Source organism: Aythya marila, assembly GCF_965140915.1.
Source record: "Aythya marila genome assembly, chromosome: 1".
Classification (NCBI taxonomy): domain Eukaryota; kingdom Metazoa; phylum Chordata; class Aves; order Anseriformes; family Anatidae; genus Aythya; species Aythya marila.
The window spans coordinates 20,779,484-20,791,800 of NC_139042.1; the positions used below are offsets into that span (position 1 = coordinate 20,779,484).

At 41.1% G+C, this 12,317-nt stretch overlaps 1 protein-coding gene across 3 annotated transcripts in view; it reads right to left on the reverse strand.

Annotated features, from left to right (window-relative positions):
• Positions 1 to 12,317, reverse strand: part of ATP8A2 (ATPase phospholipid transporting 8A2) — a 326,460-nt gene that overhangs the window by 88,754 nt on the left and 225,389 nt on the right. For all 3 annotated transcript variants that reach the window (XM_082759713.1, XM_082759714.1, XM_082759715.1), the window contains one exon: positions 8,777 to 8,884. In XM_082759713.1, coding sequence (XP_082615839.1) covers positions 8,777 to 8,884 — 108 coding nt within the window. The remainder of the gene's footprint in view (positions 1 to 8,776; positions 8,885 to 12,317) is intronic.

Sequence of the window (12,317 nt, forward strand, 5' to 3'; positions counted from 1 at the left end):
CTTTTGTGCATGTACATGACTACGTGCATGTGTGTAACAACACCACTGTTCCTGAACCCTTGCTCCAGTTTTCTCTGCATTCATTGGCCTGCTGAAATCTACAATAAGCATAAAATTGCTTAAGTCACTCACATGTATATATACTGGAAAAGGGCGATAAGTCTAGGGCTGTGCTCCCTGCAAGATTCTTGGCAAGAGACTGCAGCTCTTAGTGGTGGAAATAATTCTCTTCCCAACATCAAGCTACTGAGGACGGCCACTGCTGGGTTTTGTGCTACAAAGAACAAGGGTAGCATGAGTGGGTCCTTCACATTTCAGGCATTATGTTACAGACAACACTCCTCTGTCCTTCTTTCGTCTCAACCTCATTGAATCACGTATTTGCCTACAGAAAACATAGCCCACTGAAAGTGCATGCGAGTGTCTGCTTAGCACTGCTTTCACAATATTATTTTCTACAGGCCCCACCTAAGCCTTCTGATAAGATTACTATCATAGAAATACCAGCTCAATTGTTATACACAAATATCAGAAATTGTGCTCTACAAGACAAACAGCTGCATTTTGACTACTACAGACATCCAAAGGCACTTCCAAAATTTACAGCTTTCAGGTTAGAAACGATTCTTATCTTTACCATATCCACCAATGGAGAAGTAGCACAAGATACCAGCTTTGCTGCAGGCTGCTGCATGAACAGGAAATCAGTAGGGGATAGACTGCCCCAAATGACCCATGGTCATATGTGGGATATTTGGGAAGGCTGTACTCCTTCCAGCCTCCCTGCTCCCAAAGCCTGTGCACCCACGTCAGTCTTAGAACAATATAAGCGAGATCATTTCCACTCCTCAGGGCTTTTTGGATCAAATTTTGACATAACACAATTGGGAAAAAATGATCTCATGAAACATATACTGTAGGGAGGAAAGGGAATAAAGGTATGTTTCAAATTGATCTGGAAATATTTTTCCCATAGAAAATAGTTAGGTTTGTCTCTTCCAAAAATGCAACCCAAACAGCACAGGGAAAAAACAGTGGTGTGGAACACAAATGTAGTAAAACAAAGTCCCCCCCCAGCAAACAAACAAAAAATAACGAATTCCAATAAAGTAAATTCAAATAAAAACATAACATGACCCTCCTGTCCCCAAGGACAGGAAACTTCCCAATAAAACTCCAAATATCTGCTATCTGGGCTCTCCTGAGTCCATCAGAAAACAAAATGACTTAAGTGTGACCAGAGCAAGCTATAAAATCACTAGTTCCAACTCAGAGTCACCTACTGCCCTTTGGAATAGATCCCATCTGTTATTCATGTTATTTTCTAAAGGAGTTACAACTTCGTTGATGGGAGCTTTAAATGCCTGTTAAGAAATCATCTTACATCCACAATTGCTCTATGACCTTTTCTTCTTTCTCTCTGAGATTATAAGAACAGCAGCATATTGCTCTTTTATTACTTTCATATTCTCCCTCCCACCCACCATCATCAATACGAGGCCATTAAGGTAACAAACTCCATGTAGGAAGAGGTAATTGCTCAGTGCCTGCACAATGCCTTCAACAGGCCTGGAAGCATGGCTGCTTCCTACAGATAACAGCCACAGACAGGAGTGCTGAATAATGAATCTGTGCAAGAGCAGACCCAAATTTCTTTCTATAGAGTTGCCCTCCAACTCACCCTACATCCCATAAGTAGCCCACTGTTAGCCTAAAAAACTGACTGGCAAAAGGTGTCACAGAGGCTGAGCACTTCTCAAGACACAAAAAAACTGGTTGGCCATTCTCCAGTTATAATAATTTTAAATAATGTAATTAAAGATTAAAAGACTATCCTAGGATTAAAGATTAATCTAAGAGGTACTGAAAAATACTTGAAAGACAATGCAATCTTCGGGAATAGCCAGGACGGGTTCACAAGGGGAAGACGAGCCTCACTAAATTTCCTTTTATGACAAGGTTACTCATTTAGTTAATTAAGAGAATCCAGCAGATGTAATTTTTTTGGACTTCAGCAAAGCTTTCCATACTGTCTCTCACAGTACCCTTCTGGAAAAAACGTCCAGCATACAGCTAGAGAAGTACATAATGTGATGGGTGAACAATCGGCTGATGGGTTGGACTGAAAGGGTTACAAGTAAATATGGTTATATCACACTGGCATCCAGTTACTAGCGAAGTTCCCTGGGGCTCCATTTTAGGACCAGTTCTCTTTAATGTTATCATAAACGAGTTGGATATAGGACTAGAAGGTGTTTTGCGTAAGTTTGAAGATGATACTAATTTAGGAGGAACAGTTGACTCCATTGAAGGTAGAGAGGCCTTGCAGAGAGATCTTGGCAACTTAAAGAGCTGGGCGATCACCAACAGTGTGAGGTTTAACAAGAAAGTGCTGGATTCTACACCTGGGAAGGGGCAACCCTGGATATATGTACAGAATGAGGGGATGAGAGGCTGGAGAGCTCATCACAGCACTGCCAGCTGGGTGAAGGAAGGGATTATCCTGCTCTGCTCTGTGCTGGTACAGCCTCACCTTGAGCACTGGGTGCAGTTTTGGGTGCCCACAATATAAAGAGGACATAAAACTATCAGAGAGTGTCCAAAGGAGGGCAACAAAGACTGAATAGTCTGGAGGGCAAGACGTATGAGGAGCAGCAGAGGTCCCTTGGTTTGCTCAGCCCCGAGCAGAGCAGGCTGAGGGGAGGCCTCATGGCGGCCTGCAGCTCCCTCACGAGGGGAGCAGAGGGGCAGGCGCTGAGCTCTGCTCTCTGGGGACAGTGACAGGACCCGAGGGAACAGCATGGAGCTGGGACAGGGGAGGGTCAGGCTGGGGGTTAGGGAAAGGGTCTGCTCTCAGAGGGTGCTCAGGCACAGGAACTGACTCCCCAAGGAAGTGGTCATGGCCTTGAGCCTGCCAGAGTTCAAGAAGTATTTGGACAGTGCTCTCAGACACATGGTTTGGTTTTTGGGTGGTCCTGAGTGGAGCCACGAGTTGGACTCAATGATCCTTGTCGGTCCCTTCCAACATAGAATATTCTAGGAATCTAATTCTATGAAAAGAAAAAGTATTTTCTTTCACAGGGATGCACACAAACTCTTGTCATACACGTCAAACCCACACTGTAGAGCTGTTTGGTTTTCCTCTGTTCTGATGCAGACTACATCTGAAATGCTCTGATCCACTATGGCAAGTCATGCATTTAGCCTCTCCCTGCTTGTCAACATGGCTCAAAATATAGTCTTTTTTTTTTTTTTTTTTTTTGAGACATGAATATTAGTGTTCACTGCCTCTGGTAAAATACAGTAGCTGCTTTTCTAAATTTAAAAGCCAGCTGTTTCTAATTAAGAAAATACTGAGTAGGACGTCTTCCAAACATCTTCCCACGAGCATGCAGCAAGTCTTTGCTACTTTTAAATCCAAGAAAAAGTGATTTAAGGGAAATTTCGAAGGAGATTAAGCAATCCTGTACTCCACACTGAATGAAGAAACAATTTTTGAAGCACAGTCAATTACCATGGGACTATAATTCTATCCCGAGTGAAGAAGCTTGTTCCTGTGTTCCTGGACACTGCCATACCCCACTCCAAAACAACAACAACAAAATCTAGATAATCTGCCGGTTATGACTAAGTGTAAATGTCTTGTGTTGCACTGTATTTCAATTTAAGCTACTGAGTTGTGTTTAAACTTGTTAAAAGCTACCCGATCTCAAAACAGACGTTGGCCAGATAGTGTGGCTAGTGTCCAGCTTTCATTACAATACTGAAAGAAAAACAGCTGACAACTTATGCATGCTGTTTGTACAACCTGTGGGGAGCAATTTACCTACAGTCACTTTTGTATTACTCATCCATTGAACACACAAGCCCACCAGCCACAGGCTAGGGCAGGGATAAATGCCAAACGGAAGGTGGGCCAAGAAGAAGAACCAAGAGAAATTTCAAGGCCAGCTGACTGCCCTGTTGTGCACTGCCAATTCCGTCAATTCCTGAACCAGAACGAGTTTTTTTGTCCGTGGCTTAATCCTATTTTTACATGGCACTATAAGGAAATGCCAACACAGTACTGGGCATGGCTGCACATACCATCCTGCTTTTATGAATTAATTTCAAAGGAGAAACAAGTCTAGGACATCTTTAGTAAGTACTTAGGAGAGATTTATCTCAGAGTTGACAAACACGTGAAGTGGCATGTTTTTGTGGGGTTAGCCTCCAGAAAGCAAGCATGTTTAGTCTCCTCATTTCACAATCAAAAGTTATTAAAAACATCAATTTTATCCCTATCACTTGTTTCATCTCTTTTTGGTGTATCATACAGAACAACACCAGGGACCTAAAAATGACATTCATTTCTGAAATCCACATGTGGATCATAAAAACAACCAATCTACTCCTTCAACAGATGCTTAAAAATATATGCATGCTTCATTAGTCTAATTTGTCTACTCGGAGCATAGTCCAAAATTGCAGAGAAAGTTCCAAAACCACATCAAGTGCCATGGAGACCACTGTGCATAATAATAAAAACAAACACCATCAGCAGGCATTAAGAACCTCGACTGGCAGGCAAAGTCTGCTTTTTGAGTAACAGCTGAATGAAGAATTTCCACAGACCAAAACACTGACACCACAATGTAATGTGCAACTGATTGCAGACAAACCACAATCAAAGCGGCCAATTTTCTAATGAGCGCCAAACACCGCAGAAATATGAGAAGCCAAAGAGAACAACAACTGAGACCTCTGGAAAAAAAACACGTCTAGTGTAGAGAAAAAGGCAGAACTATTCTGGAAAGCATGAAAATTTACACTAAGCTGTCACTATTTCAGTACAGATTTGAAACAGCAGTAACATGAAACCTGTTTATTCTGTTGCAATAATGACTATCATCTTGTCTTCGTTTTATTTTGTTTTTGTTTGTTTTGTGTTATTTTTAAGCCTTCCCATGCAGGTTTCTCACAGGCTTTGTCAAGAACTGAATCAGCAAGATTTAAGAGAATTTCAGACTGGAGGCCACCTAAAAAAACAGCTTTGCAAAGTAAATTAAACCCTCTAGATCACCTTCCCCTCTCCAAACCAAATATCTACTGCAATAGCTACGGTGTATCTGTTACGCTAATGGCACACCCATAGAAAAAAACAGGAAGGTTTCCTAAGAGAGGGAGAGTTGTTTTCTTGATGAGCCACTAATTTCAATAAGCACTGCTACTGACATATTACATGGGATCAACTGGACATCTCCACTACTGGGATTTTTTAAAAAACACCCTGTCAAAGATGATGCACATCTTTCTTAAACTCTAAGTAAGTAGTCAAATAACCTAGCAAGAATCTGATGACTTAGTTGTAGTTTAAAAAGTCTCCCGATAAAGGATTCCATTAGAGTTAGAAAAGGATTAGAGTGACTCCTATGTTCAGCGGCTTCCCCTACGCAGAAGCGGAGCTGTTGGCACAATTTATTCTCAACAGAGGCTGTAAAGAAGTAAAGGGAAAGTGCAGCAGCTCCATCTGCAACACCTCCAGCTGTGATGGGACTAGAAGGCTCCTATGAGGAAAGGCCTTACGAATGTCGCTCCAAGATCGAGATGATGTGTTCCAAATTCAAAACGATTCTTAAATCCCAGCTCTGAGCTATGACCATATACATGTAACACAACACAAGAATATAAAAATCTAGAAATTAATAATTTGCACTGTGGATTAGCCACAATCTGTGACCCTCTCAAAAGCAGATTAAAACCCTGCTCTTTCGCCCCCTTACTCCCTTAAGTTTGAAAGAGTATTACTAGTTTTCCTGAAGACATGTCATTAACGATAACGACTCACAAAGCAAAGACAAAACACTGTGGAAATAAATAGCAAAACTTACAGCTCAGTAGTAGTCTTTTCTCCGTCCAAGAGCCAATACCTGATGCTTTGGAGAGGTGAAAGGAAGGACCCTCCCTTAAAACACTATACATAGTATTTGAGCTTGGGGAGGGGAAGGAGGAGATCTGTTGTTCTTCATCTTAGATAATGTATGGATCAAGAATAAAAGCTTTCATACACATATCACATCTTCATATATATGTGTACATACACATGCTTTCATAGCCTGGTATCTATGTATGTGCATGGGTGGGCCTATGTGCACACAAACTTTGATCCCATACAGTGTAATATTATTCTCAAAAACCCAAAGTATGCTGCAAGTCCTATGAAGAAACATCCAAAAAATCTGAGCAGCATTTCACACACACACCTGTATGACATATGGAAGAAATGTGACCAAAAAATTCTTTGATCTTGCATTACTGATACTATTAAAGGGAACTATTATTTGTGTATCTGAAGAAGTACTCCCCCAAAACAACCAGCATACCAGATGTATATGGAGAAGTTCTACTAAAGACTTCTGAAATTTTTATCACTGCTTTGTCTTATTATGTTAATTGTATTCTGTTGTGAAGTACTGTAGCAGAAAAAGAAGAAATATGTTGACTCTTTGACAGCAGAGAATAACTAAGTTGCTTCCCTTTGCCCTCCAGGAGGGGAAAAAATGGTATTATTTTCCCTGTGAGAATGCTCAAGATATAATGGGCAAGAGAAAGAAATACTTAGTGAAAATGGTTTAATAAATCCCAGCAGAAACAAAGCGTCTTTTCACATACTTAAATGTCTGCAAGACTCCATGCTGACATTTGACGAATGGGCAGAGTAAAATGTTTTGCACATTCTATGCCTTTTACTCATGGCACAAAGTCCTGCCTGGCACTAAAAATGTACTACAGTTAAAAACAGCTCCCTTCAAGTGCTATTGCATTTTTCTAGTATGAATATCTAGCAGTTTCTGGAATTCAGTTTATTTAAAAATATAAACACACTAACAAGATGTTTAAAAACAAAAAGTAAGCTTTTTGACTCTCCCATTTAGCTTTTAACATATTTTGACTACTTGTAAATACAGAAAGACAGACAGCAGGAGCCAAAGAATACCTTGAGTCTGGGAAAAAGTAAAGAGATGCGTTTTACTGACTACAGCCTAAGATGATCTCAGCTCATTTCACCATAAACTGGTATTATGACAGCACCCAATTATTCAAGAGCCTTTGTTTAAGTTACTGCAAGCGGTAAGCAAATTTCTTTAACCTTAGAAGCTTTCACTGATTTTACAAAATCAAGAAAAATCCAGTAATCCACCAAAATATGTCATCTAAAACATTATCCAAAACCTTTTTTTTAACCTCGGCAAGTTATTATTACTGCTTCTTGAGTCATAGCCTCAGAAAAAAACAATTTAAACAAAGTTTAAAGTTGAAAATTTTTAGAAGGTATTCAAGCAAAACTAAAACTTCAGTAACGCGAAGCTTTTGTTCAAGGGCCTACAATTTCTGTTGGAGCAAAAGATTACCAACACAATGAAAAAAATGGGAGCTAATTGTGGGAGGAAAAAAAGTGATAAAGCTAAAAGCTGATAGCCTGACCCTTCTCATAAAAAGGAATAGCTCACCTTATCATTTGTGTAGGAGAAGGTTGACACATTAATGGCAGCACTACAGGTCTGCTGTGGAGGACAAGCAGTTCATGGCTCTGCGTGATACTCAGTCGAATTTCTGCCTGATATATGGAAATATGAACTACAGCTGCTGATGCTGTATGTGCCATGAAAGTCATGTAGGACACCGTGAAATACTATCAAAGCAGTGAGTTTTTGTCTGTTAGCCACTTACCTGCTGATCGCAGCCTGTCAGCTGCCACTCCTTGCTGCAAAGAGCTGTCTGAAAACCTGTAATGGCCTCCGTTATCCCCAGTGCTTCAGCAGCATATTAAACACTGTGTGTTAGGCCACAGCAGGAACAAAATGATGACAGACTGCTCTTATTGAGTAGAAATGTGAGAGTAACTTCAAAAATCTCTAATTGATTTCTTTACAGTTGGATTTTTTTTATAATTATGTTCTGGTACACAAGGGTGATGTAAGTTAAATATGCTTCAATTCTTTGCTAAATTTTTTTCTTCTTTCTGTATCATAAACAGCATCCTTGCTTTAAATACAACTCTAAACTTTTTATCAAACACTCTTTTCTGATCATTTTGAAAGCAGTTCCACTCCTACAGAATATTTTTTTTGTTACTGTATACTTATTAAGTCCCTTGCTTTTACTGGAAGCCCGCTATTTTCAATATGCACGAGGCATACTTTTGACAGCCATGTGACTCAGTGCGCTCACCACAGGTTGAGATGATGACACCAAAGGGAAAATTTCATCACCTGGAATTCAGCTGACACTGGAAGACCAAATGAAACATTCCACTGGTGTTACACAGACCAGTAATGGATCAGCTTCCCTTCTGACCATCTCATGCTATCCTCAAGTCCATTCTGGTTCATTTTAAACAAATGCAGGAAAAAAGGATCAAACATGAAAATACATGGAAGACAGAAACCATGGTGAAAAAAATACATAGCAAAACCACTAAGTTTGTACTTGTAATTTTGTAAAAGATGAAGCCTAACTAGGAAAAAAATAAGGAAAGAGCCACTGCTGTTCAAGTGAACTGAGACTTGCATATTTGTATAGTATGTACAGTGCATATGATCACATCTGATGTCACCTTTTGAGAGAAAAAGAGCTCTTTTAATGAGGAGATGAAGTTAAATGAATGCAGGGCTTTAAAAAAAAAGTTGTTAAAATAGTGTAGTGAGTATAATACAATTCTTTACAAGCCTCTTGCACGCGTCCGACAGCAGGCCCGGTGCTGAGCATCCCCGCGCCGCCGAGCCTTCGTACTGACCTGCCCGAGCATGTCGGGTGCCATGGGGAACGTGGGCCAGATGGCCGAGTAGATGCCAAAGAAGACCAGCCAGAGCAGCATGCTTCCCCAGACCGCCAGGTGACTGAACTGTCAAGGAGCAGGGAGAGAAGGAGAGTCAGCACAGCGCGCTTCCCCCTCCCGCCTCACCCACAGACACTTTTCTGTTCAGGTCTCTGTCAGCCTCACGCAGGCCTGTCTGCTGCGCTTGGTCTCAGGCCAGTAGCACAGGTTGTTTAAACAGCATAAACCAGCTCTCCTCTTTAATCTCTGCCTCGCGACAGGGCAGGCAGATAGTCTTCTCAGCCAATCTGTCTTACTCCCAGCTCCAAAAACTCACCAGATTTTCCTTAGTGCTCTGATTTCTCTCATCTAGCTCCTGGTTCCCACTGCACACATGCCAGGTTCAACACATACATCAAGGTAGAATTTTTCAAAAGGCACAGGTTAAAGTTCATCCTGACAAATCCCTCATGTCAGATCCCCTGTGTGCACACAGGTCACGTGCACCACTCGCATACCTTTCCCTGAAGAAGATTCAGTGTTGTGTGATACACCGCCACTTAAATGATCAACACCTACTGATCACCTTTGCTTTTCTGCCTTGAAAGTGCTTTAGGTGATTTACAGATATGCAATGCAGTTTACACCTTTACTGGCTCTTTAATCTGCAGACTAAGAGTAAATAAAAGTGGTATCAAAGTGACCAAGAACACGTCCAGTACATGTTTCATTTCAGTTCCATTAAGGAACGTCATTTCTTCTACATACCCAAACTGTTTTGCCGTTCAAGATGATTTAAGCTGTTTTACTTTTACATTGCAGTGGATGGAATCAGTAATTTTGGTTGTAACAAGCAACTGAGCTCACTATTGGCTCCAGCTTTTTTTGGATACCAACAACTCCCGCGGCTGATGACTTTGGCTCTAACTCAGCGAAGTACCTGCATAAATCTTAATTACTAAACACACGCGGATTTAGGAACACGGCAATGAATTCATGCACTGGTGGCTGCGGTGGACACACGGTCCGTTTGTTTAGCTCTCAGCTTTATGCTTTCTATTTGATGATTTCATTTGCCTTTTTTTTAAAACAGCAAGCCTGACAATCCAAGTGTCTAATATTGCATTTGTGAGACAAACACCGATTTCTAGAGGGAGGAGAAGAAATCGCTCCTTCCCTGGGAGCATCCTCAGAAAGGTGAGTCCTTCCTGAGCACAAGCAGCGCAAACAAACAAGCGGGGAGAGCCTGCAGCACCAGTGCAGACTGGCGGATAGCTGGAAGCGACTGGAGACTGGCTTACAGTGGAGGCATTCATCCGGCAGAAGTTAAGAGGCGATGGAAAGAACGCTCTTCGAGGCGCTCTCGGAAAGCCGAAATGTTGTTCAACCCTGAAAGCTGCTGGACTAATGAGCAGGGCATGGGATAGGCCCCTTCCTGGAGAGACACTATGGGCAGGAAGATTACTTTTCCAACTTTCTCTGTTTGCTCTTTTTCATCGAGGAGATCTGACCGGTAACTGCTTAAGGAAAAGTTATTCTGATCCAATTTTAAGGTGAATGAAACTAACACTAGGAGATTTTTTTATTGCTGTTATTTTTTAAATTTGAAGGAAGTGAGGGGGATTTCACCTACTTGATGTGTTTGCTCTTCTGAAAACAAGGACATTTCACATCACTATGAATCACTGGCCAGAATAAAGGCCTCCACAGTGCGGAACTGTGGTGCTCAGCTCCTCATAGAGCAGCACTGCAAGGCTGCTGCAAGAGCTCGCCTTAAAGAAGAGCCAGCCCCATGCAGTGGCCCAAGAACAGCACCAGCACTGCTCTCCCAAAAGGACCTTTCCCTCAGCCATGGTCTTCCCTTCAAACTAGCGGGCAGAAGGCCCAGGATAGCTTGGCCTGATGCTTCCAAACTGCTAACTCCTACAAGCTTTACGATTAAAAACAGTAAAGAAAAGCAAGCAGGGAAACCACTGTAAGACGTACTCCCACTTTGTAGTATTGTATTTCTGCTAGTGAATTGACATCTTCATTTTTAGTCTCACTTCTCTCCGGTATGTTGGTAGGACAGTTCTTGAGTTTTGCAGCTCTTTTTTTTGTCCTTTCCAGCTTAGCAAAGTCTTTGCTCATTTATTTTTCATCATCTTCTCATGGTAATCTCAATCATCCCTTGCCATGCATCTCCCTTCCCACATCTCAGGCTTGTAACTTGGTGGAATTTATTCTCTACCTTTAAAAGGCCTTCTGCTTTCAGCAAGAGCCCTCCTTGTCCTGTTTGAAATCATTTCTTGAACACTAACCCTACCCACCAAGCTTTACACTGTTGGTTCTCCACTGATCTGTCATACATTTCTTAAGAAGTAGCAGGCAAAGCAGAAGCTGGTTTGTCAGATGTGTTAAATGGCAGTCAGAAAAAGAAATCCAGTGCATAAGAAATTAGACACACTGTGTATCTATCTTGTGCATCCAACTTATCTGAAGCAGCTTCAGTAGCATGGTAAAGTATTTAAGAAAGCTGTATTTTGGCACAAGCCTACTGCAGTATTGTAGATAGGCAACACATAACACAAAGCTGCTCCACACAGCTCTACAGTGCAGATTTTGTTATGCATGTGACTACTTCAACCAAAGCCTTTCTTTCCACACTACCTACTGGATCTACCAGACTCCCAACTACTCTGAATCTGTGTTATTTATTTAAAGCTTTCAGCTGAGCCCATCATGTTCTCCCAAGTGGCAGCGTCCCTCGTGTTCCCTCAAACAAATTGGATGTAACCAATCCAGTTGATGATGGAGGAGAGGCTTAACTCAATGTTGTACATTTAATACTCTTCAAGTAACCTCAAGATTCTTTGTGTGTTGATTCACTCACAGCTGAAATAATAATTGCACGACATCAGATTCCAAGATGATGAGAGTCCCTCGGTCCGAGCAATGAGACAGGAATTACAAGTATATGTAGAAAAAGTTGATTCTGAACACAAACACTTTTCTGTGAAGAACAATAATTTCCTGTACAAATGCCAGTGCTAAAGTACGTTGAGCTCTACTAAACATTATGGTGTCTTTTAAAATAAAGGTATGAAAGAGGGGATCATGATTATCCCTAGGTGATTGAAAAGACACCGCGTACTCAGGGAAGGGGAGAGAGGAGGAAGCATCAAATAATTCGTAATATAACAGGATCTAAACAGGCTCACAGGCCTCCACTGCAGATTTTAATATGTCCTCTTCTAGTGCATGGGGAATTAATTTATTTCCAAGTCCTTTTGCATTTTAAAAAATTAGTACACAACACAGAACTTGCACTTAATCAACAACAAAAAAGAATGGATTTTATTTTCAGATGACAGAATGAGGCAGAAAACATTAGCATTTCCCTAATAATTAAATAATCCATGCAGATAGCATTTCATAACATTCAGAGCAGACATCAGCTCATTAATCTTAACAATTCCTCTGTGAGGAATGAAAGGAAACATTTTATAGCTAATAGGGGAAATGAGGTTATGAGATTTAG